General features: G+C 36.2%; 1 protein-coding gene and 1 pseudogene across 1 annotated transcript; one reads left to right on the top strand and one right to left on the bottom strand.

The window, feature by feature from the left end:
• Positions 1–3,613: 3,613 nt before the first annotated feature.
• Positions 3,614–4,008, bottom strand: LOC119984998 (annotated as a pseudogene).
• A 19,846-nt stretch (positions 4,009–23,854) lies between these two features.
• Positions 23,855–24,526, top strand: LOC119984993 (probable aquaporin PIP-type 7a). The gene has a single exon (XM_038829139.1). The coding sequence runs from the start codon at positions 23,945–23,947 to the stop codon at positions 24,254–24,256; it is 312 nt and encodes a 103-aa protein (XP_038685067.1). The 5' UTR covers positions 23,855–23,944; the 3' UTR covers positions 24,257–24,526.
• The last annotated feature ends 324 nt before the right edge of the window (positions 24,527–24,850 follow it).

The raw sequence follows: 24,850 nt of genomic DNA, 5'->3' as shown, positions 1-24,850 counted from the left end.
TCGTACGCATCTGAATTCAAAGCTACCCATTTATCTGAATTTCCTTATTCAAATCTTTTCTTTTTTTTTTGGCACGGCTTAGGAATGTGAGCTTCTCTTTCCTGCTAACACCTGCTTCAGCTTCAGGCTTTTCACTCAGATCCTTTCCAGCTTAGGATGCCAAAATCCATCAACTTCCTATCAAAAGTATTGTCCTGATGCACTCATTATATTTCCTGTCAAAACTTTGTCAGTGATAAATTCAAAAGTACAGCCATGCTTGTCAATTATTGAAAGCAAATGATAATAATTTTTTTTTGGAGTATGAAATGAGAATTGAATTGGGATGTGGGAAAGGAGACAACAAGCAACAAAATTGAAGAAATGAATTTCCTCACAATTTGATTTTTGGAGTATCAAATGAGATTTGAATTGGGATATGTAAAAGGAGACTACAAGCAACAAAATTGAAGAAATGAATTTCCTCACAATTTTTATTGAAAAGGATGGGTGGTAATAAAATATTTTAGAATGAAATATGTACAAGAAAGTAGAGAAATCAAAGGCAGAAAGGACAAACCGAGCTTCTTCAAGATGAAATATGTGATAATTCAAAGATTGTACCAAAATTGCCCCAATTTTGGTGTGCACCCAATTAACAATAATCAAATCTGCTTGTATAAGGCTATCTCTGAACCTTCCATTTCTGCCAACAAACTTCTTCTTCTATGTAACAGACTAACACCTTAGCAAGGTAAAATATCTGATGGTATCAAAAGCACCCCAAAATCTGCCCCAGTTTTGGGTACATGTCCAATTAACTGATCTCCAACCCTTCAATTACGAAATTAATTTTGCACTCCCACCTATGTCAATGTGAGACAAGTTAACAGCCAACTCAGGCACCACTCATCAATTCAACAAACTCGTAATCCAACCATCCTTCTTCAAACAATCTGAAATTTGAACTTGCAGCCCAAATTGAAACGCCTGTGAGGTTTTTTTCACTTTAGCAGATTTTTTTTTTTTTTTTTTTTTGCCCCTATTTTTGCCTAGAGCGCCCTTGCGGGTTTTCACTCTAACGGGTTTTTTTTTTTTCTTCCTACCAATAAAACTTAACAACTTCCTTGAAATTGTCCCGAATGTGCATTTTGAGGGGTTCAACTTCAACTAGTGTCTTCTCAACCTTTTGAACAAACTTTTCCAAGTTAATCATGTGATCTTCATCCTCACTTGGCTTGGCAATTATGTTATCCCCATGCACTTCAATCTCTTTATGCATCATATCATGAAACAGAATGACCTTGGTTTGCTGATAAGTATCTCCCGCATTTTTAGACCAAATGGCATGACTTCATAGCAAAAGGTACCACATAAAGTAATGACAGTAATTTCCTCTTTATCTTCTAGTGCCATCGTGATCTGATTACAATCATCCTTTTTCAGTACCGGTGCAATATTTCTATATCATTCGGGGTATTTTACTACAGCAAGACATCCGACATCAAATTGCTTCTTTATTTCATCTCTAATCTTCCAAGTTTGCACCAATTCAAATTTCCAACCCCAAATTAACAACCTCATCCATTTAAATTATCTTTTCTTTTTGATTAAACTTGTTTCAACATTTCTGACTATATCTCAGATTCATCCTCAATGTTCAAGTCAAACTCGAAATTGTTAATGGGTGCCCCAAAATCTGGTTCATTCGGTTCATCTTTCCATTATCATCAATTTCAATCCTGTCAAAATGGAATTTGCAAGATTTGGAATTTGCAAGTGATGGACAAATAAAGGCAAATAAATGTGGGATGATGAATGTAACAAAGGCATCAAAAACACGGGAATTGGGCAAATAAATGTGGGAATGATGAGTGTAACAGAGCATCAAAAACATGAGAACTGGAAGCATTGAACATGCAAAAGCTGTACTAGAGAAATTTATCAAAGTAAAGTAAAGACATGCTCATTATTAAAACCCAATCAATGGCCGTGAACCGGACCACAGATGGTAGTGCAGATGGATTTTAGTCTTGAAGGCTGCTGACAGAATCTGGCAATTCCAAATTGGTCCAGTTACTGAGTTTAAAACATAACTCCCCAAAATTTCTAGTGTTTGGACTTCCGTACCATATCCATGACTGCGGCCAACATGTGCTCCAGCCTTTGCTGTCCCTCTTCTAGTGTTTGTAGCCCCATCTCTAGTCGGGCTATCGCTGCATGCATGCGATCTGATTGTGGAGATGCTGTAATTGCTGATGAGGAATCACCAGGTGGTGATGCTGAGTGACCTTCTTAGGTCTGCTTCTTTCCAGCAGAAGTTGTTTTCAAATGACTGATGCTCTGACGCCATGTCCTTCTTTCCATCATGGTGACCTGATATCCCAAAGATGCTTGAGGCCGAGGAGGTCGAATGCTTTTGAACAAAAGCAACCTTGTGATAAGCCGTGGGAAAAATAACTTCCCCGCCTTTGTTGGCTGCTTCTCGACAAAATCCTTGGCTTTGAAGATCGTGGCCAGATAGATCTTCCCAATATCAAACCACTGCCCTTTATACATAGTAATAATCATACTGTTGGACAGGAATTTTATTCTAGGGTATAAAGAACATTGTCTATTCCATCTGCAACAGATCCAAGTTGTACTGTGATCTCAGTGATTGCTTCGTGCAATTTATCTGGGTCATGAGTACTTGCTTGTCTGCCCCATGACATATATCGAACACCTTGTATGGCATGCTTTGAAACCATAAGTTGCCTTTTGTAGTCTTGAACTTTGTCGGTTGCTTTTTTAAGTCTCATTTTGGTTTCCCTCAAAGCTTCTTGTAGAGATTCGATGGTTTTCTGGGGATTGTCCTCGTATACGTCTTCCCTTATAGGGGAGAGGTTGAATCTGGGATCATTTTCACCTTCCTCTTCTTTAGAAGTAGAACCTTCATCAGTTCTAGACCTTTTTGCAAGTGGAGAGTTAGGAGTATCCATCCTTGAAGATTTCTTGAGGAAGATGAACAAAGTGTTGGACCAAGACTTAGCGTCTAGGTCAACATTGTGTTTTTGATGATTGTGTATGATTGTGAAGATGGAGACGGAGATGAAGATGGCTCAGAGAGAAAACACGCTTTTGCCAGAAATGATTGAGATGGAGATGAAGACGAAGATGGCTCTGCATATGCGAAGACTTCGCAGTGCCTGTCACATCAGTATTTACTTTACTGTCACCTTCCACTGTTATTTTCCCGCTTGAGGACGAATTTTTTTTTCTTCCTGCTTCTCTTTTCAACCAGATAATAATAAAAAACAAAACTGTCACACTCAACTGTTCATTTCCCCGCTTGAGGACGACTCTTTTCTCTTTTTTTTTCCTTTTTTTTTTCAACTAGATAAAAATAAAATAGAATAATAATAAAAAAAAACTTTCACACTCCCCGAGAAATTATGAATATTTGCACAGTGAGGCAGGGTGCATAACAGACGATCAGGATTTAATCCAAGCAGGACCTTTTAAGCTGTCTGATAAGAGATTCCAACGGTGGTGGAGAACATGGCTCTGATGGTGATGGTGGTAATAAACATAGATCACAAGTCTTCGGAAGCTTTCTCTTGTTGTTGATGCATCTCTCTTGGTTTCCGTCTCTGGTCATGTAACCTTTCAAGCGCTTCACATCGAACAACTTCACTGACTTTACAATAAATCCTCTACTCCTTCTTCCAAGCATCTGTCGATTCGAGTCACTACGTTCTCAGATGACCTGATTTCCACCGGAATCTCTCTCAAGGCAGACGATTCCTTGATTTTCTTTAGCAACTCATCTCCTGGCATTCCAGGCATACAGTAATTGGTGATAATTAGATCCACTTTCAAACTATCAAACCCAACAGGACAATTATTCTCCTCGTCTAATCCCAGAAACTGAAGTATTCTTATTCCACTGTCCACTGCAGTTACTTTACAGGAAGTAATCTTGAGCAACCTTTCAATGACTGGTCTATTAACAAGGTTGTCATCGACAGCCAAAACGTAAACCTCCTCAGAATCAGACATAAAATGATCCATTCCCACTTGATCAACAAGAAAATTAAGAGTCAATTTCCTCACAAACTGCCCCATTATATTTTTTTTTGTTGTTCATTTTCATTGTTTTAGCAATTCACAACTGCAATCTTATACTATAAGGATGGCAAAGACATGAGTGAATTGGTGTTTTTTTTTTGTTTTTTTTTTTTTCATGCATGACTATGAACTTATTTAGTTTGACAAAATGCAATGACTGTGCCTACGTGAATGCATGAGAGAAGAAACCAATAATGGAAATTACAATTAAAAATGTGTAAGACAAAACATCGACGACAAATGAGTAAATCACACAAAAATAGAATATGCCATTACACTGGGTAACCTAAATTTCTGGAGGTTTTGGGCATGGATCTAGGGCTTTATAAAGTGCTTGGGTAAGTTTATCTAACTATTCTGCGAGGTCCCAGATCATGTTGCTTTTAAAATCCCAACTATTGGGACAAAAGCTCCTCCCTTAACTTTTAAGAGAAGTCGATCCGGTGAGGATATCTTCCACTATCCATGCGGAGACGGAATCTCACGAGAATAGTGGTCAACCCTCTCTAATACTAAAGGTAGAGCCCGGGTGGTAGGCTACAGTGAGTGTAAATGTATGAGATGACAAATACTTTACCACAACAAAATAAATCAACATCCCTAACATATAAAGGAAACAAACAATTAATCATACAAAAAGAAGTAACCGTAGCCAATCAATTTAATCATATGGGTTTGACCCTCTTAGGTTTAAAAAACCTGGTCTCCCCAGCAGAGTCGCCAGTTGTCGCAACCGGGGTCACGACGCGGACCGGCGTGGGAGGATGAAAAATGTTTAGAGTCGCCACCAATTGATTTAAGGTGCAATTGGACACCGAAAAGACCTGCGAACCAGAGAAAAGGGTACGGGGATCGATTGAGTGTGGGGAAGGTGTTAGGCACCCCACAACTCCCGTTTGAAAACGGTTACCCGGATTAATCTAATGGCTATCTTATGGAAACTTGCTCTTTGCAAGGTGTAATTGTTAAAGTTTGAATTATTACTTTCAACACACTTATCAACTTATGATAGTGTTTGAAAAAGAAAGCTTGGAATATTACTATCAATTTATGATAGTTTTTATTTGAAAATAGGTTTAAAATAACACTATCCACTTATGATAGTTTTGGGAAAAGATTTGTAAGAATACTATCAACTTATGATAGCATTAAAAAAAATTGTAATATTACTATCAACTTATGATAGTTTTTTTATTTGGAGACACACTACCAACTTTTGATAGATTTAATTTTAAAACACCAACTTATGGCGTTAACGATAAAATGTCCTACCAACTTTTGGTAGGTTTAATTTTGAACACCAACTTATGGTGTTAATGATAAAATGTCCTACCAACTTTTGGTAGGTTTAATTTTGAACACCAACTTATGGTGTTAATGATAAAATGTCCTACCAACTTTTGGTAGGTTTAATTTTAGATACCGACTTATGGTTTATTTAATAAAATGCCCTACCAACTTTTAGTAGGTTTAATTTTAAATACCAACTTATGGCATAAATGATAAAATGACCTACCAACTTTTGGTAGGTTTAATTTTAAATACCAGCTTATGGCATAAATGATAAAATGACATACCAACTTTTGGTAGGTTTAATTTTAAATACCAACTTATGGTATAAATGATTATTTGGAAAAGTGTCATCTATCAATTTAACCTATTATTGCCAACTTATGGCAAATTCATAAATGAAATCAAATAAGGTTCATAATTCAAATAAAGGAAATCAACTTATGATTTCTTTAATTGAAATGACCTATATTCAATTTTAAGCCTATATATTCATAATCCACACTTGTACAAATAATCCAAATAATAAATGTCGAAATTATACAAATCGACATGAATAAGATAAATTACACAATATGGGGGGCCAAATATACACAAATTGTAATAAACCAAACAAAATCTTGAAATTGCTCAAGCCTCCATCAACTCGTCCAAATAATATCCAAGCCCGAGCCTCGTCCAACAAAACAAACATAAAGAGAGGGAAAAATAGAATACTCAAATGTAAATCAAGATTTAAATCGAATCAAGACCACATTATGAGATTCACACGTATCCAAACCAAGAAAATCAAATCCAAATATGGTCTCTCCCGCTTTTTCCAACAAGAAATAGAAGAAAAAAAAAATGCAAAGAGAAAGGGCTCAACATATTAGTATCGAAAACACTCCCAAGCATCACATATGTCCAAGGTGAATGCAAGAAACACCATGTCTATTCTTAGTCAACATCCGAGGATGCTAAAAATGAATCAAACATTGAAATCAAGTGTAAATAGAGCAATACTTGAGTGAAAGATATGAGGGGTATGAAGCTTCTACCAAAAAATCCAAAGAATCGGTTTTCCCCTTCTCTCCTTCTCTTCTTCTCTTCTTCCTCTCCCCTCTCTTCCTCTCTTCCTCTCTTCTTTTTTTGTTTTTCTTCACCAAAAGCCAAAGCCTCTCCTTTTTTCTTCCTCTCTCTCACGCCTCCTCTCTTCCTCTTTTTTTTTTTTGTTTTTGTTTTCTCTCCCTTCCTCTCTTCCTCCCTTCTTATTCTTTTTCTTTCTCTTTTCCTTCCCCTTTTCACTTCCCTTTTTTTTTTACCCTACTTTCGGCCACTTTATCTTTTCCTTCTTTTTTTCACTTCCTTTTTTTTTTACCCTACTTTCGGCCACTTTATCTTTTCCTTCTTTTTTCACTTCCTTTTTTTTTTACCCTACTTTCGGCCACTTTATCTTTTCCTTCTTTTTTATATTTTTTTTATATATTTTTTTTTATATTTTTTATATGATATATATATATTTTTAATATATTTGTTTTTATTATTATTATTTTTGTATTTTGTATTTTTTTGGCCGGACGAAAACCGGGTACTACAGTGGTATACCCAAAAAATTTAAAAATTCTGAAAAAATCGTAAGTTGTGGTCATTAGTTCTTCGGCCTAGAAAACGTGTACCATGTGTGAGAGGTACTAAGACTTTAGTTATATACCACTCGATCAGATGATATCAATCCGATGTGAGATATAGTATTTAAATCATCATCAAAAAATAATCTTTAAAGAAAATGAATGATATTTTTTTTACGTTTGAATGGTAAAAAAAGTTGGCAAACCTTAAAATATTATAAATATTATATTTGGGTCCGAATGATAACAATTAAAAATACAAAATTTACCATGATTTAACAATTCAACTTTTAGTGCAGCAAAAGTAGTATATCAAATTTTTAGTAGAGAAAAAAGAGAGTTTGTCATGATCATTTTGTTCACATCATAATAAAGAAGTAAACAGAAGAGGGGAAAACATGGTCATATAGTCATCAAATATTATTGTTCATGTATTATTTGAATACTAATACCAACTGCTTTATTGGTGTCATAGTTTTTCAAGAATCGATCTTTTGATTTGTATATATTTCTTTTATATTGATATCATTTTATTTTTGAATCGATATATATTATGATTCATATAGAATGATACATATGGTCACTGACAGATGGAGTCTATAACAACTCAGTCCCTCACGTTTCAAACGTAACAATTTGGTCACTGGACTTTGGGACTGACTGGATTTGCATGAAAACTGACAGTGTAACATAATGAGAAGAAAAGAATCAGCCCATCCAAGACTGTATAAGCCCATCACCAGATAGTATATTCTCAGGCCCATCAAGGCTTTAGATGTATCTCTATCATATTACCGTTGTCACAATGGTAGTCTCTGTAAAGTGTTTGTAAAATGTAAGTCTTCTGTCAGCTACTATGTTTCACTACTTTGTGTATATATATTGTATATCGTGTATCACTTGAATTAACTGAATATAATCTCTGAAAGTATTGTTTATGGTATCGGAGCTTTTCAAACTCCAACGAGTTAGGCTCCATGGCTAACAATCCACCTCCTACCACCACTATCATCATTCCCTCAGGGACAACATCCTTCCTTAACTGTTCATGCAATCTCAGCTATTCCTACCAAACTCTTACCCACTAATTTCCCTTCCTAGCGCTTACAGTTCGTATCTCTTCTGAAAGCATACAACTTAGTTGGTCATGTTGAAAGCATTTCTCAATGGAACCCTCACTGAAACTGTCTACATGTGTCAACCTAAGGGCTTTGAGGATAAGAAGAATCCTAGTTATGTATGTAAGCTGCACAAGCCCATATATGGACTCAAGCAAGCCCCAAGGGCTTCCCTCAATGCTTGTCTTCTTAAGCTGGGTTTTAGAAACTCTAAAGCGGATACGTCTCTGTTTATTCTCCAAGAAAAACAACATCTTATGTACATACTTATCTATGTTGATGATTTAATACTCACTAGTTCTAATCCATCTTTGCTTCACAGGATAACCAAAGCTCTTTCCAGGACCTTCTCTTTCAAAGAACTTGGTGACTTATCTTTCTTTCTTGGAATTGAGGTCATACCCACAACTAATGGTTCATTTTTATCCCAACAAAAATATGTTCGAGACCTACTTGAGAAAATCGATATGGAGGGTGCCAAGATCGTGAATACTCCCCTATCAGCTCATTTCTCCACCAAAGTCATCGATGACACTCCTCTCCCCGATGCCACCCAATTTCGCAGAATCGTAGGGAGCCTCCAATACTTAAATCTCACTCGTCTTGATATCACATTTGCAGTGAATCGCATTGCCCAATTCATGAATCAACCCATTGACATCCATTGGTGCCATCTCAAACGCACACTCCGCTACCTGAAAGGCACGATTCACAATGGTATCACCATTACCAAATCTCCAGAACTTCAACTCAAAGCCTACTTTGACTCTAATTGGGCCGGCCACCTTGAAGACTACTCATCAAATACAGCGTACATTATCTTTCTTGGTGACACACCCATATCATGGAAGTCACAAAAACAGAGGGCCATTGCAAGATCCTCGATTGAAGCTGAATATCGTGCCCTTGCCACCACCACATGTGAAGTTCTCTGGCTTGACCATCTTCTCCGTGACCTTCACTGGCCAGCCCCATACTCGCCTCCCTTCTACTGTGGCAATCAAGGTGTTGTGCAAGTCTAAGCATCAATCCAGTTCTACACTCTAGAATGAAACACATAGGTGTGGATATCCATTTTGTTCGCAGCATAGTCAAACATGGTCTCATCTGCGTTGAGAAAATTCACACCTCTGATCAACTAGCTGACGTCCTCACCAAGTCTCTCCTCGAGAGTTAGTTTGCCTGGTTATGTAACAAGATTGGTGTCTCTTCCGCCACACAATCTTGCGAGAGGGTAATTAGAAGAAAAGGGCTCAACCCATCCAAGATTGTATAAGGTCCATCACCAGATAGTATATTCTCAGGCCCATCAAGGCCTTAGATGTATCTCTATAATATTACCGTTGTCTCAACGGTAGTCTCTATGAAGTGTCTGTAAAATGTAAGTCTTCTGTCAGCTACTTTGTTCCACTACTCTGTGTATATATATTGTATATCGTGTATCACTTGAATTAACTGAATATAATCTCTGAAAGTATTGTTTATAACAACTCACAAAATCCACTGACCAAACTTTTACGTTTGAAATGTGAAGGACTGAGTTGTTACAGATCTCATCTGTCAGAGACCAAATATATCATTTACCTTTTTTTTTAATCGCATCAGCAACAAAGTGTTCTAATACTTTTCTAGTTGATGACTTAATTAGATACTCAGCATCACTATCCACATTGTACTTCAAATAATGCGATAACAACAAAAATCAATTAGTCTAAGATTCTCCCACTTCATTTCATTTTTCTGAAGTTGTAGTCAATTCAAGACTTAGGCCTAGTTTCGTAAGGCATTTTGAAAATAGCAGATATGCTAGCAGAAATACTGGAGAATTTTAGTAGCGGAAATGCTGCTCGAATACTGTGTGGTGTTTGGTTGAACTTTTGCTGGTAACATTTTTGTTGAGTAGCATATATTAAATGATAAATATTTTATAATATCAATAAATTTATTTATTAATTAATTTATAATAACACATGAAGTGAGGGTATAAATGGAATAAAAAAATTAATGGGGACAATATTGACTTTTGACAATGAAATGCTATTAAAATGCTTCATACAAGTAGCATGTCAAAAATAACATAAAATGCTGAATAAAAATGTCTCGGATTATGTGTCAAAAAAACCCGTTTGGATTGAAAGTAGCATTTATACTAGCAAGTAGTATAAACGCTACTAAAAATGTTCATCCAAAAGTGCCTTTAAATTTTTGCTTTTTTTTAAAAACAAAGTTAAAACTCTTGCCTTAATATTGTTTGCTAATCCATTTTCTATTTTATCTATTTAAATTTAACTTTTTCACTATTTATAAAGTCTCTATTTAAATAAAATGCCCTGCATCAATGTTTTTATTATAACCTCTACAGTATTAAAATATTAGTTTAATACACAATTAAAGGGTTTTCTGTCATCATAACCGCAGTTAATAGCTCACATATGCTTCTCATTTTGCACACTTTATGTACAATTGAAGGGGCAACAACTTTTTCCTCTCACAAGAACCACTCTTAATTGAATGAGTCTATATTTCTATTGAGTGGCATAGCCAGGATTTTAGTCCAGTAGGAGTACTAATACACCAAACTAATACAATAACTTCTTATCAATCAACACATCAAATTAACACAATAACTTTATTACAATCCGTCACGACAATTCTTCATTTTTTGGAAACTTAGATTGCTCTATGAGAAGACTATTATATAATATTTCAAGAAATAAAATTGAAGGGGCACTTTGCGTTCCGTCCCTCTACTTTTTCTTTCTTTATAAATATTGTAATATATATTTTTTTAACAAAAAAAGTTAAAGGGGGGAGCACGTGCCCACCCTGATCCTTTATTAGTTATGCTACTGTTTCTATTGTATGTATAATGAGGGAGTCTACATGCCTAAAAGAATTGTAGGAACAAGCGTGGGACATTTTTTTTTTTCCCAAGCCCAACATGTCCATCATATGGTTAGGCCAATTTTAAACTCAGACCGTCAATTTAACTCATAAAAAATTATGTATGCATTAAGATCAATAGCTTCCATTCCCTTATAGAGAGAGAACCAGAATCAGCATAACTAACAATACCATATAAAGGCACCACTAAATTGTTTCATATTCAAAAAAAAAAAAGAAAAAGAAATGTAAGAACTCAAGTTTAGATGAAAATTTTGAGTTGTAGAGCATTTATTGATTTCTTAATTATTACATCTCTAAGAAAGAGAGAAATCAAATTGAAATCAAATGACAAACCTTGACATAAATGGGTGTTTATAAGAAGACCCATTTAGATATTGAGGAGAAGTTGGTGTCTCTTGAAACTTGAATTCAACAAAACCTTCCAGATCTTGGATTTCCCTCATACTCTCTGAGAATATAACAACATAAATGGAAGCAAGGACTAGCATAGCAAGAAAATAAGCAACTTTGCATGGGTTGAAGTACACGTAGTATGCAACCAATGATAGATAATACATTTTTTTTATATATAAATTTTTTTGCTTTTCTTGAGAGAGAAAACTTAAGAAGAAAAACTTGCATATATGAAAGATGGATTTTGTGATTATATATATATACATTAGATGGGTATGTTGTTCATATCAAAACTTATGGTTCATAAAACTTGACAGGTATGACTTGTGTGTGTGATGACTTATAGGCAACAAAAATATGGAGTTTGTTTTTTTGCTAGAAAGGTTGTGCATTCATGGAGGAATTTAGGGTACTCACCTACTACATTTAATAGTCTCACCGTCTTCAGACCTGCATTTTTGTTTTTGTCTCATTTTCAAGAAACCACAAAATCCACCCTATCATATATATATATATGAATTTATTTTTTTAAATTTAGAAAAAAATATATATTTGTATTTTGATCGGTCTAACGAACCCAACGACATATTTTTTGTTCAAAACAAAAATCAAATTCAACGTGAAAAGTGCATGATAATTCTGGATCGTTGGGTATGAAACAAAAAATATTTCATACACTTTTCATGTTGCATTTGATTTTTGTTCAGAACAAAAAATATATCGTTGGGTTCGTAAGACTGATCAAAACACAAATATATATTTTTTCAGATTTTTGAAAAATATTTTGAACCTTAAAAGTGAATTCTAAAAATTAAGAACTCATTTTAAGAACTCATGGGAGAATTACTTTATATATAATATTGTGCCGACTAACAAAGATAATTAACAAAAAAAGGAATAAAATCTTAAAGAGTTAGTTGCTTTGATTGGCACAAGTCACAACAAATAATTTTCAATTTTCTATATATAGAGAATTAATATGCCAACCAATTGAGAGTCGAGACTTCTTGATGATCTCTTTCATATTGTCACATCACCACTAGGAGGCATGCCATTAATTATATATGTGATCTAGTTTTATCTTTCCAATATGATAATAAGAGTGACAATTACTCAAGGTGTTAGGATGAAAAGGAAACATGTGATTTTGGAACGAAACTCCACCAAATTTTAAAGAGGATGTTTCATTGGAGATAAACCACACAAAATATACTTATGTGTTAATAAATATTGTTCTTATGATTGTCTACAATTGGAAGTTTAAGAATTGTTCGTTTGGTTGATTGTATCAATGGCATGCATGTCACGCCCCTCCCTTCTAAGGTATACCGAAGTGTAACTAAACCCATAAGAACGTGACCGGTAGGGGACCCCATCCCCCGAACCAACCCTTAATCCAATATATAAAATATATAAAATAGTAACAACTCCTAAAATATAACATGGGCATAGTCTCTCCAGAATATCACATATATACACCTATCGAAAACATCGGAGTATCTATACAACAGCGGAAATAAGAAGACTTATCTACCTGAGATCAGACTGAACAAATAAGTAACATATATACAGATACAAAACCCCAAATCCTCAAAACCTGCTAAAGAAACAGCTCGAGGCTACACACCAGTTCATGCGTCCCGCCGTTGACCAGCATCACCTAAATCCAACTCACCTGAAAGGGAAACAAGAAGAGGGGTGAGCCAAGAAGCTCAGTAGGGCATAGAAAGGGAACACCGATATCCAAAAAAAAAATAAGAAATCCAGGACTATGACGCATAATATGCAGCACAATAAATATACAATCATTGGCAATTCAACCAAGTAATATGGTAGCCGATAAGGCTATACAACACCGTAACCACAAACACTAAACTCCGGTAATCCATAATCCATAATCCATAATCCACCCCTGGACCCACCCTAATCCCCGTAGGGTGTCTCCCAGTCCAGGTCCATACCGAAACTGGATGAGGATCGGATATCCTGATAGCATAGCCTACACCAGAGAGCGTCCCCTGTGATGCACCTCACCTCAGACGGTCTACAGGTACGTACCCGATTGATTGTATAATCCATAATAATCCGATATATTGGGCTCTTATATGGGTCCCACAGTGTACCTCAACCACCTCCAAACACCCCACTCCCAAAGACGTACCAACAATGATAATCAACATAGAATACGTACAAATTATATAAACAGGTCGTATTTTCACCCCCGGAAACCGACAGAACCACAATATAGTAAGAGTCCGTGAAGCCGGAACCCTAGAATCACACGCAAGATACATAGAAAACCCGTACCTGAAAATCGGAAACCGAATACCACGCACGCGTCCCCAATAAACCCCTAACTCTGAAAGTCAACCAGCTTCAAATCTCAACTGGGATCACCGTCTACATCGAAAAACACATGATACGAAAATACAGTTAAAATACGTTCGGTCAACTATGGTCAACGGTCAACGGGCAAACCGGATCAAATGGGTCAAAACCGGGTGAAATGGATCAAAACCGGGTCAAATGGGTCAACCGGGTTAAACCGGGTCAAACTGGGTTGAACCGGTCAACACTCAGTCAACCGAGTCAACTCGGCCTGACTCGGTCAATTCGGCCGGAACCCATTCAACGTCACCGCCGGCGATCCGGCCACCCAAACCTGTCAAATCTTATGTCATATTGAAGAGCTCGATGAAATGAACTCATAGGTACCTGAATCAAGCGAAACCGTCACCGGAATCGGCCGGATCGACCAAAGAAAGTTCACGGTGGCCGGAACTTCAATCTCCGATTTCTCCCAAACCGGAGCTCCGATCGACGTGATTCAAGTTGGGTTACACTCGTCTCGTCCGTACGCTTCTTTTGATACCAGCCTTGACCGTCACCGTCGCCGGAATCATGATCTCACAGTTGAACCCGTTTTAGAGAGAGAAAGAGGAGAGAGAGAAAATCGTGAGAGAAGAGAGTATTTTTTTATTTTTTATTTTTTTTATTTTCTTTATTTTTTCTTTTATACAATATTTTACTTTTAAAAACAGCCATCTTTCAAAAACATCCCTAACTAAAATGTTCAAATTAACTTCATAAATTTATAATAAATCCAGTTTAAATCCGATTCGAGTAATTCTTGCGCCAATAATTTTATTTTTAAATCCCCCATTTATTAAAAATATTTTCATAGTTTTATCTTGATTTAATTTTTATTCTCCCTAAATCCCGATTCATGATTACCAAGGTTCACTCCACCTCGATCAACGTGTCAAAATACCGTAAATAGTGTATAATCGGGTCAGGATATTACAATGCACGCTCCAATGTTAGGGTTTATGGTCATTGAACCAAATGGAGCGTTAATATTTTTCCCAAAGAGACAACTTACCAAACTATAAGATGAAGTGTGTTAGTGTACGTAGTTGCTTTTCCATAAATATATATATATATATATATATATATATATATATATATATATATATATATATTAAATTGGAAAAGGAATCATTTAGGATTAAACTCACCCTTGACAGCGAACGAGCGGATAGGTAGTTGAGCAACAAGGACTTCCCATGCCAATTAAGTTAGGATACTCAATTTGGTGAGCAATCAAATCCAAGATCTCGTACACCCACGAAACTAACACCGAGACCCGCTTTTGACACGAGGGCCTTGAAATGTATTGGTATATAAATGTGATTAGATGTTATATAGGTTAATGTTTATGCCAAAAGTACAATGCTAAATACCCCTAAATCTATGTGACATTAAAATAATCATTGATTTAAAACACATATATAGGACCCACTTCACATCTAACACTCCACATTAAATGGGGGTCTCAAGCATTATCCATGCCAAAAATATCCTCCGATCATTTGTGGACACGTGGCAAGGGAGAACCCACAATTTGTCATGATCAACCAATCGTCAGCTGGAACGTCGCGAGGATAGGGGAATTTTGGATTAATGTTTGTTCATTTTTAAGGTAAATCCGATGTTAATGGCCTCAAATTCAGGATGCGCACAATTGCTGAAAATAGGCTTGTCCAATGATTGATGTCCAAAAGGCTACAAACTATGGATATTTTGTCTTAGATTTTTTAATTTCAATTTTAAAACAATTTGCTGAACAGAAATAGAATTTTTAGCTGGATAAGTGTAAAGAAGTACAAAAGAAGTCGGAGTTTGTTGATTATATGTTCCTAAATTCTCTCAAACACATTTTCAGCATACGTACTACAATTGATGACCTCAATCACGATCGTCTTGCACTTTGAGAAAGAACGAGTCTTCTCATGTTCAACTATATAGGAGCACTATTGAGATAGCGACTGTTAGCCATTTCCCCTCAAATATAAGCATGAGGCCTATAATCCAGGAAGGTGGAGAGAGGCATAGGTTTTCATTATTCCCACATCCATCATGAAAAAGGAGCATGACCCAGGATGTTAACCATGATGTCCATTACCAGGAGGCTGTTGTGATTATGAAAGACTTTGACCTAGCAACTTTAGCAGCAAGCAAGATGACAAGACTTCTCACTCCTGCACATGTCAAGAACGTGCCTAGGAATAGGAGTTGAACATTACCATGGTTGCCATGAAGAGTATAAAAGGAGAAAGAAGAGACGTCACCCCGCGTCAAACACAAACCTCACATCAAATACATAATCTGATCAACTAGTTTCTAAGGCAATGACTCCGGTTACTTATCTTTTTCAATTAGCATGACTCTGGTCAACTAGTTTCTAACTTAACCTTTACTTCTCAAACTCAGCGGCTATGTTTTTGATTTAGCTTTTGAATTTTAAGTCCTTTTTTCCGGAAGACAACCTAGAATCAATTGTCTTGTGTTCTAAGTCTGCAAACAGTTCCTTTGGTGAACATGTCAGATTTGGTGCAACCTTTATAAAAAAATGTTTAGACTGACGGTAAGTCTTGACACACCTAAATACACACTATCTATAATCCAAACATTCCTATTCCCAACGGCGAGAATCATGACATCTTAGTTTTAGAGTTTTTGTTTTAATGGATGTGAAATGCATATGTTGGTCCATATTCACATAAGGGTAGGTGTAGTGACGTGCAAGAGCATGTGTATAAGTGCCCTCCACTCATATCTCCCCAAAAAATAGCGGGCCGTCCCTGGGTGAGGCGACATGTGTTGTCGTCCAGGATTTTCGAATCCCTGAGATTTCATATTTTTGAAAAAATTACTAGTATTAAAGTAATCTCAAATCCATTTAAATCTCATTTAAATAACATACGTCATTTAATTTTTTTTAAAAGGATCTCTTTTTAGTGTTCGTCCAAGGTCCCTAAACGCTCAGGTACACCACTAGAAGTATAGCATTCTTTGGTACATTGACATAATTGTTTGGGTTGTTGCATGGACATTCATTGCCGCACTAATGAATTATTGTATTTGTGGTGATGAATAGAACGCGTGAGACTTGATATTTGGCCCTAATTTAAGAACACCAATAAATGCATTTCTGTTCATGTTTAGTTGTTGCAACCCTACAACTACAATTACAACACATGTGAATGTAGAATACAAAAACATCTACACCCGAGTCATTAATTGAAGTGATAAGAATAGTATGTATCACCCTAATAATCAGGGTTCGAGTCCCTTCTCCCCGTTTCAAAAGGGTACAAAACGTCTACACTGTTTTACTAATCCTAATTTATAGGTCTTTTTTTTTTTCTTCTGAAAGTTACTAAAGCAAAATAAAATTAAGTGAAGTTTGATAAGCGGAGTTTTTTCTTGTATCTTTTAGTTTTCTTTTTCGACCAAATTATACTGCATGTCCCTCTCATTTAATTTCATTTCAACTGAATTTCAATGTTAATTGAGTCGTCATTTCTAGTCTGAAGGAGTAGGCCACCAGTTCAATCCATACAGGACGAGATTGACAAGTAGAAATTGAGTCTGGCCCATTATTCTTAGCCCATTATTTTTTTTAACTATACATGTATGTACATAATTAAATTTGGGCCGGACTTAGGTAGAGGTTATGGCCCAATGTTTTAAGCGGCCATGATGTTGGAGTTTAATAAGCTGATGAAGGTGGTGGTGATGGGGGAATTGATGGAGGATACAAATTAAGGACACCATTAGAGGTACAAGAAAGATGACAAAAGGGAATTGATTTGTTGAAAGAGATTAATAGATTTAAGAGTGTTATTTGAGAAGCTAAAACTAAGATTTAAGTTTTACTGTTTGAGGGAATATCAAGTTGGTTGACAATGAGTTATCTTAGTTGGAGAATATAAGTTCAAATATAAATATTGATACCTTAGACTTTGCCTAAGAGCAACTCTAATACTAGTAACAAAATAGAGTAATCAAAATACGTATTTGATTATTGCTACAGTACTATAATATCCCATTTGATTTTCTAATAAAGTCACATATTTTAACCCAAATAATCAAATGAGTAATTATTTCTCAAAATCCTCTTGTGTTCATATATGAAAACCCCAAAACCCATCAAATATTTTCATTTCCAATAGTCACATATTCCAGTGTCTCACTATCATGTTACATCCTCCACCTTCTCTCCCCTCTTGGATCAAATTTTGCATCCAAGAAGAGCATCATCATTTTCTATTACGATATTTGTTATTGCGTTTGAGGCGTTTGTGGTTTGAGAAGCAAAATGACAGTTAGCCAATTTTATGGAGAAAATGAGGCTTTTGTGGTTTGAGAGTGCTCTTATGCGTAGGAGCAAGAGATCAACTGATTTTAACTCTTAGAGTCTTCTCGGGCATGCTAAAAATGTGTTTGGGCTCTTGGGGGATAGGAGCTTGTGATGTGATGATTCTGTGTGTTCAAGCGTGTCAGGACTTGTTTTCAGTGCAAAGAATTTGATATGGTATTTGTGCACCAATCTGATCAGTCACGAGATGAGTTATGCACAATTTGAAAACACAAAATTGCTAGTTTAAGGGTGGCTTCTTGAAAAGAACTTAAAATTTATCGAGCGTCAAGTGAGAAAAGTAAGAGATACAAGACAAATATTGGAATGAAAGTATTTCTATTGAGAAAATGAAAATTACGCATCATTGGAATGCATTGGAGTTTTTATTGGGATTACATTTTGAAATTTATGGAAAATCATGCTTTACAAGCTAAAATATAAGAAGAGTGGGAGTATTGACACCACAACTTTTATTAAGCGCACAATACTTTTTTAGGGGTTTTTCTAAAAACACTCACTCTATTTACTGTATAAATTCACCCTACCCTAAACCTTTAAGTCAATAATTCCGGCACTCACGTGGGTCCCCCTATCTATTTGCCATTGGTTGCACCAGCTTCTCTTCAATTCATGCATAATATATATATACATACATACATGTATAGGTGTGATAGGTCTATTGCTGACGTTTTCTAGTCATAGGGAACTACAACAAAAACTAATCATTATTTAATTACACAAATAATAATTATTATTTAATTGTATTTAGGCAAAGTAAAGCCACTTCTTAGAGCACTTGTCATGGTGCAAGTTTAATTACCCAACAAAAATCAATACTGGGTCCCAAATTTATACGAGATAAAATCAAATAATACAAAAGTCTTGGATATTTAAAACAAATTTATTCAAACATATTAACACATGTTACATTTCTAATCTTCCAACACAATGGTTTCAGAAGAAAACCTAGGACGCATATACTACATGTACGCATGAATTCGCTCCGCATATGGGGTAGCCCATGTAGTTGCGCAATCATGCCTGAAGTGAACCCATTGAGGCATAATGGGAGGCATCGGATAACCCTCTGTCAATACAAACTGGATTAGTGATTATTATTTACGTACCCGATAGCGATAGCAACATGTTGATATGACGGTGGTGGAGTAGATCGAAGTAGAAAATACGTGAAGCTCCGTGCAGCACTTAAAACGTGTAATATCACATTGAACTTTGAAGCAATCAAGAGACCCATGTCTGGCATAGTCATCCAATGCTCAATCAGTGCTCCTCTATCTAATGCAAAGAAGTTCAATGAGTTGTAAACACGAGTCCACTGGTCATCACTACCAAATATTGCAACACACTGTGTCCTGAATATGTGCAACTCTTCTAGTAGGTTATATCGGATAGTTGCCTATGGATCTTCGTGAAGACCAAGACAGACAGCTATCGCCTGAAAGCCACAATTTCCATCAGTTTTTACGTCTTGTACATGCATAATGTAAGGATGTAGTATAGGTGGAAACTGACGAACATAGGCATGTACAGAGTAGTTGTAAGTAGAGGAGCAACTGTGTCTCGCTGGTTCCTAAAACTAGAGAATATCTAGCTCAACAAACTCAAATGTAGTCGTATTAGCACGAGTGGATATGTCTTCCCTACTCTTTGAGTCGGGGCCTCCAAACGAATAACTGTGTCTGCTTGGTTCCCGAGAATGAGGGGAATCAGACTCAACGAACACTAATGTAAACAGATTAGCACGAGTGTTTGATGCAACTTTTTTTTTCGAGGAGGGGTGTCCACGAGTGTTCGTCTTAACAACAGGTTCACGAGTTAATGTTGTTGATGGTGTGATTATCTCCCTCAACTTCCTTAAAAGATTGAATTTACCATGCCTTGCTTGCTGCTTAAACCGTTCTGGGAACACTTACAGATCGACGTCACAATCGATGTCATTGTCTTGAAGAGACACACACAGTGATAAGTCAAGTTTCCTCCAAAAATTATCTATGGAATCAATTGGTATGGGACAACCATCGTTCAAATATATTGACATCCGCATTTGTAGGAAACTTATCTGGCATTCTTAGATCGCTCAAATTCCTTCAAAATCATATGCAATGCGTGGATTGAAACGAAACCACATAATTCCTGAAAGTGCGGTATATTGAATCGATGTTAGACGATAGTTTTGCTCTACTCAATACTTGCTTTGATAGTTATGTCCTGTGATTGGATGACGTGATGAATTAACGACAATGATGTCACCAAATCTGACTGTGATGACTCCAAGTATCGTTTCAAATTGGCATGTTGGCTCTCGATTCTATTAGTTGTTTGGTTTCCAAAATACAGATATTTATCGATCCATGCGGATACAAACATCTCCTTATATGATGTCAACCATACATCCTTAAGATAATTGATAATACCTTGAAAGTTTTGTAACACTACCTCAAGGTCCGCCAAAGTACACACATACGCATTCTCAGTTTCAAATTCCAGCAACGTAGTCCACATTTTGTAGAATGCATTCCAAGTTTTGTTGTCTGTTATTGATAGCCTGCACTTGCTCAAAATACTCCTATAGATGTGCCATCTATAAAGTAATTTCTTTGCATGGGGAAATACTTGGGCAGATGCATTCATCTAGGCAAGCTCTCTGTCGGTGACAATAACTCGTGGACCAGTGCATCCATCCATTGTTGACTACATACACCTTAAAGCCCAAGTATAATTGAACAACTGTTCTGAGGGTAGGAACACGAATGCTATGCAAAATGTCATATTAATTGCAGTCACGTCGACAATCTCAAGAAGAGGCATCATATACCTGTTTGTTTTATATGGCGTCCACCAATATCGAATGATCCTGGATATGCGAAGAATAAATCTTCAAGCTCATTGGTTACAACATTTGCTCAACTCTCGAAAATGTATCCTTCACGTTATAGGAAGGACATGACAACTTGCATATGGGTTTTACCGGCTTTCTTTACAGTTTGAAATTTCTAGCATGCATTATATACGATCTTAATGGTAGACACGTTGTCTGGATTCTGCTTCTTCAACTATGTCAAGATATCTCGTGGCTTCACATTTTTCGTACATAGATGTACCATCAACTGGATTTCGAATTCAAAGAGTCGACTAGGGTATGGATGTCCCTCCATATATGTTGCAGGGGTATGATTATGTGTTCCACATACCACCTTACCTTCCAGTCATCACCTGTTCGCATTTTCACCCCTTTCAATCTGAAAGGACGATCAATTCTTTTTTTCCCGTAACCTTCGTTGAGGTTTTCTTGCTTTTGTATGTGCCACCGCAACCACATTGGAACAAAAGTCTAGGACTCTTCTCGATTAGATTAGTCTCTAACCTTTTAATGACAATGATATATCATATACTGTGTCCAGTATTTTGAATCCAATCGATAAGAGATTGGCGCAAATTGAATACCTAAAAATGTATTAATTTTGTTAGAAATTAATAATTTTTTATTACAAATTGACATAATAAACATATATTAATTGAGTTAAATATCATACCATGTCGGTGGGAAATTCCTCAACATTTTCGTCAACATTTTCGTCCACATTTTCATCAACATTTGCATCCAACTTTTCTTCTCTTTTTTGTATTTCGTGTCCGAGAATATCATCCTGAGAACAATAGACATTCACTTGAGCATCTGCAATTAATGAAAAAAATTTCCTAAAACAATTAAAAAGTTGTATATTTACCTGATCACTTGAACCACTTGACAATCACAAATCATTGACCCAAATCCTCAATTGATCTAAATTCATATATTTTGTTGGTATGTATATTGCCAAGAACAACCATATATATATGTATATATAGATTAATGGTGTTAACTTTGAAGTTGTTGATGGAACTAAAGAGTTACACCCTTTTACAGAGAATATATTCTCTGCAAATAAAGAGTTACACCCTTTTACAAAGAATATATTCGTTGCAACTAAAGAATTATACCCTTTTACAGAGAATATATTCTCTGCAACTAAATAGTTACACACTTTAACAGAGAATATATTCTTTTCAGACAGATAGCACAGGACAAGACAAGATATGAGCATGCTTATCACTAGGCTAGGTAAAAACCCAAGATTTTTATAAAATTCAATAATAAATTTGAAACAAGACCCAAAGGCTTAAATATGTTTTGGAAAATCCAACTAAATTAAAACAGAATTAAAATAAAACATATGAAAAAGTAAACTCTGAGCTTTGACTGTAAATATAAGGCCCTAAACGAACTCAGATGGCCAAAATCCATCGAACGTCTATTCCAGAAGGCGTAGAGTATGATTTTTGTCGTCTTTCCGCTTCCAACAAGGTATGGTTCGCCCGAATCGAAGCTCGTCAACAATTACTAAAATACCAGCTACGTCCTTTTTTAATGACGACTATGTCCTTTTTGTATTTTAAGCTTCTTCCTCTCCAATTTTATGCAGAGCCGACTAGTACGACTAGAATCTAACTATGGAGGCTATCACCACTTGCTGTGTCTAGTTAATTATGTATTGAACCTACTTTTCGTGTTTAACTATGTACTGAAATGGAGATTAATGTGTAACTATGTACTAAAATGAAGTAATTGTACTTTATTTTTAATAATCTTCTTATGAAATTAGGATTAAATTAGAAAAGAGTAAAACATTCTTTACAAATATATATTGTTATCCGACCAAAAATGATTTTTTGCCCCTAAATAGAACCAAAGATAAGTTGGCGGGGGAATGTGCCTTACACGCACGTCGTGGCACGTGACATAAATGTACAAATAGAAAGAAAGAAAATAGTGGGAGTGGAGGGAGCCGCAGTTGGTGAATAGTAAACACACGTCACATCAATAGGGTTGACCACCTCCATGTGGATTTGTGAAACATTGACTCAAGGAAGAAATCACAAAAACATAGATTCATAGGTATAAGCTAGAGTGGGTTTGTATAGCAACACCCTTTTTTTAGTTACTTGCAAAGCTACATTGGTTTTTGTGTATGTGAGAGACAAATTTACACAGAAATCAAGATGACTTCACTTATTTCACCAACATTATCTTTTGGTTTATTATTCATGAGTTTCATGACAAAAAATTTCCAATCTTCCATTATTACATATATGCATATTCCAATTTTTCATTATTACAAATTTTTTGATCTTTCATGACACCATGTGATCACTGATACCTGGTGTCTCTCTTTTTCTTTATTTGAAACTCTTTCTCTAAATTTTCAGTAGCTCCTTATTTAAGGATTGTAATGCCAGCATGTTTGATATAGAGATTTTCACTCTCTTGTATTGATTCTTTTCTATTCTCTCAGGTTCATTTGGCCATTTCGAAGCTAGTCTTGTTTGATTTATAAAAAAATATGGGTTTAGTGCATATAGGTCACTGAAAAATACCTTCGTTTGTAATTAGGTCACCCAAAGAAAAAAATTTCAAATTGGTTCACTCAATGTTCCAATTTTAAGCAATTAAGTCCTGATGGTCCAATTCCGGTCAATTGGTCGCCGAAAATTGCTGACATGTTCGATTACTACCCATGTGGACCCAAATGACATGGAATTTTTTATTAAGTGGATAATGACAACTTATTTTCGAATTTTTTTTTGAATAAACAATAAAAAAAATCAAAGAATCAGATATACCCTCCCCACCCCACCCATTCTCTCTTATGTGAAACACCAAAATCAAACTCAACCTACAATTCTTCCATTGCCTCCTCTCTCTCTGTGTGGATCTCCTTCATTTGATTTAAGATAGGATGGTGAAAGAATAGGAGACTCTTATTTTAGCAATGGAGGGCAAGCACTCAGAGAGGCAGCCGATAGGGATGACGGCTCAGATCCAAGATGAAGGCAAGGACTACAGGGAGCCGCCGCCAGCTCCTCTGTTCGAGCGGGGTGAACTAACCTCGTGGTCGTTTTATCGGGCTGGGATTGCAGAGTTCATGGCCACTTTCCTATTTTTGTACATCACTGTGTTGACGGTGATGGGAGTGGTTAAGTCGAACACCAAGTGCTCGATGGTCGGGATTCAAGGGATCGCTTGGGCTTTTGGTGGCATGATCTTCGCTCTCGTATACTGCACTGCTAGAATTTCAGGATAGGTTCACAAATGACTTCTTTTTTTACAATTAAGAAGTAGCATACGGAGGAGGAGACGTGGGAGCTGTTTCTGGAAATGACTTCTACTATTGCTAGCTAGGGGATTCATGCTCCTATAAGCAGAAGTCGAGTGCTCATCGAAACAAAGCGGAGGACTCACTCATTCGACTAAGAATCTGGGAATTCAGAGGTGGATTCTTTGGCTGATGGTTCTGCTCCTTCTTTCAGAAAATTTTTTTACATTTTTTTATAAAAAAATACACATCATCAAAAATTCCATGTCATTTGGGTCCACGTAGGCGGTAATCAGACATGTCAGCAATTTCTGACGACCAATTGACCGAAATTGGACCATCATGACCTAATTGCTTAAAATTGAGACATTGAGTGACCCAATTTGAAATTTTTTTCTTTGGGTGACCTAATTACAAATGGGGGTATCTTTCAATGACCTATATGCACTAAACCCAAAAAAATATTGTTTCTCTCTAAATAAAATAATGGCTCATCTCAAACTCTGGGTTGAAGATCTAAAACCGTCTCGCGACGGCATTTGTCCGAATAGCCAGACTTGACATGTCCAGACAAATCCAACT

Source organism: Tripterygium wilfordii, chromosome 19 (genome assembly GCF_013401445.1).
Source record: "Tripterygium wilfordii isolate XIE 37 chromosome 19, ASM1340144v1, whole genome shotgun sequence".
In the NCBI taxonomy this organism is placed as follows: domain Eukaryota; kingdom Viridiplantae; phylum Streptophyta; class Magnoliopsida; order Celastrales; family Celastraceae; genus Tripterygium; species Tripterygium wilfordii.
The sequence above is the reverse complement of the archived record's forward strand: the minus strand, read 5'-3'. Positions and strand labels throughout refer to the sequence as shown.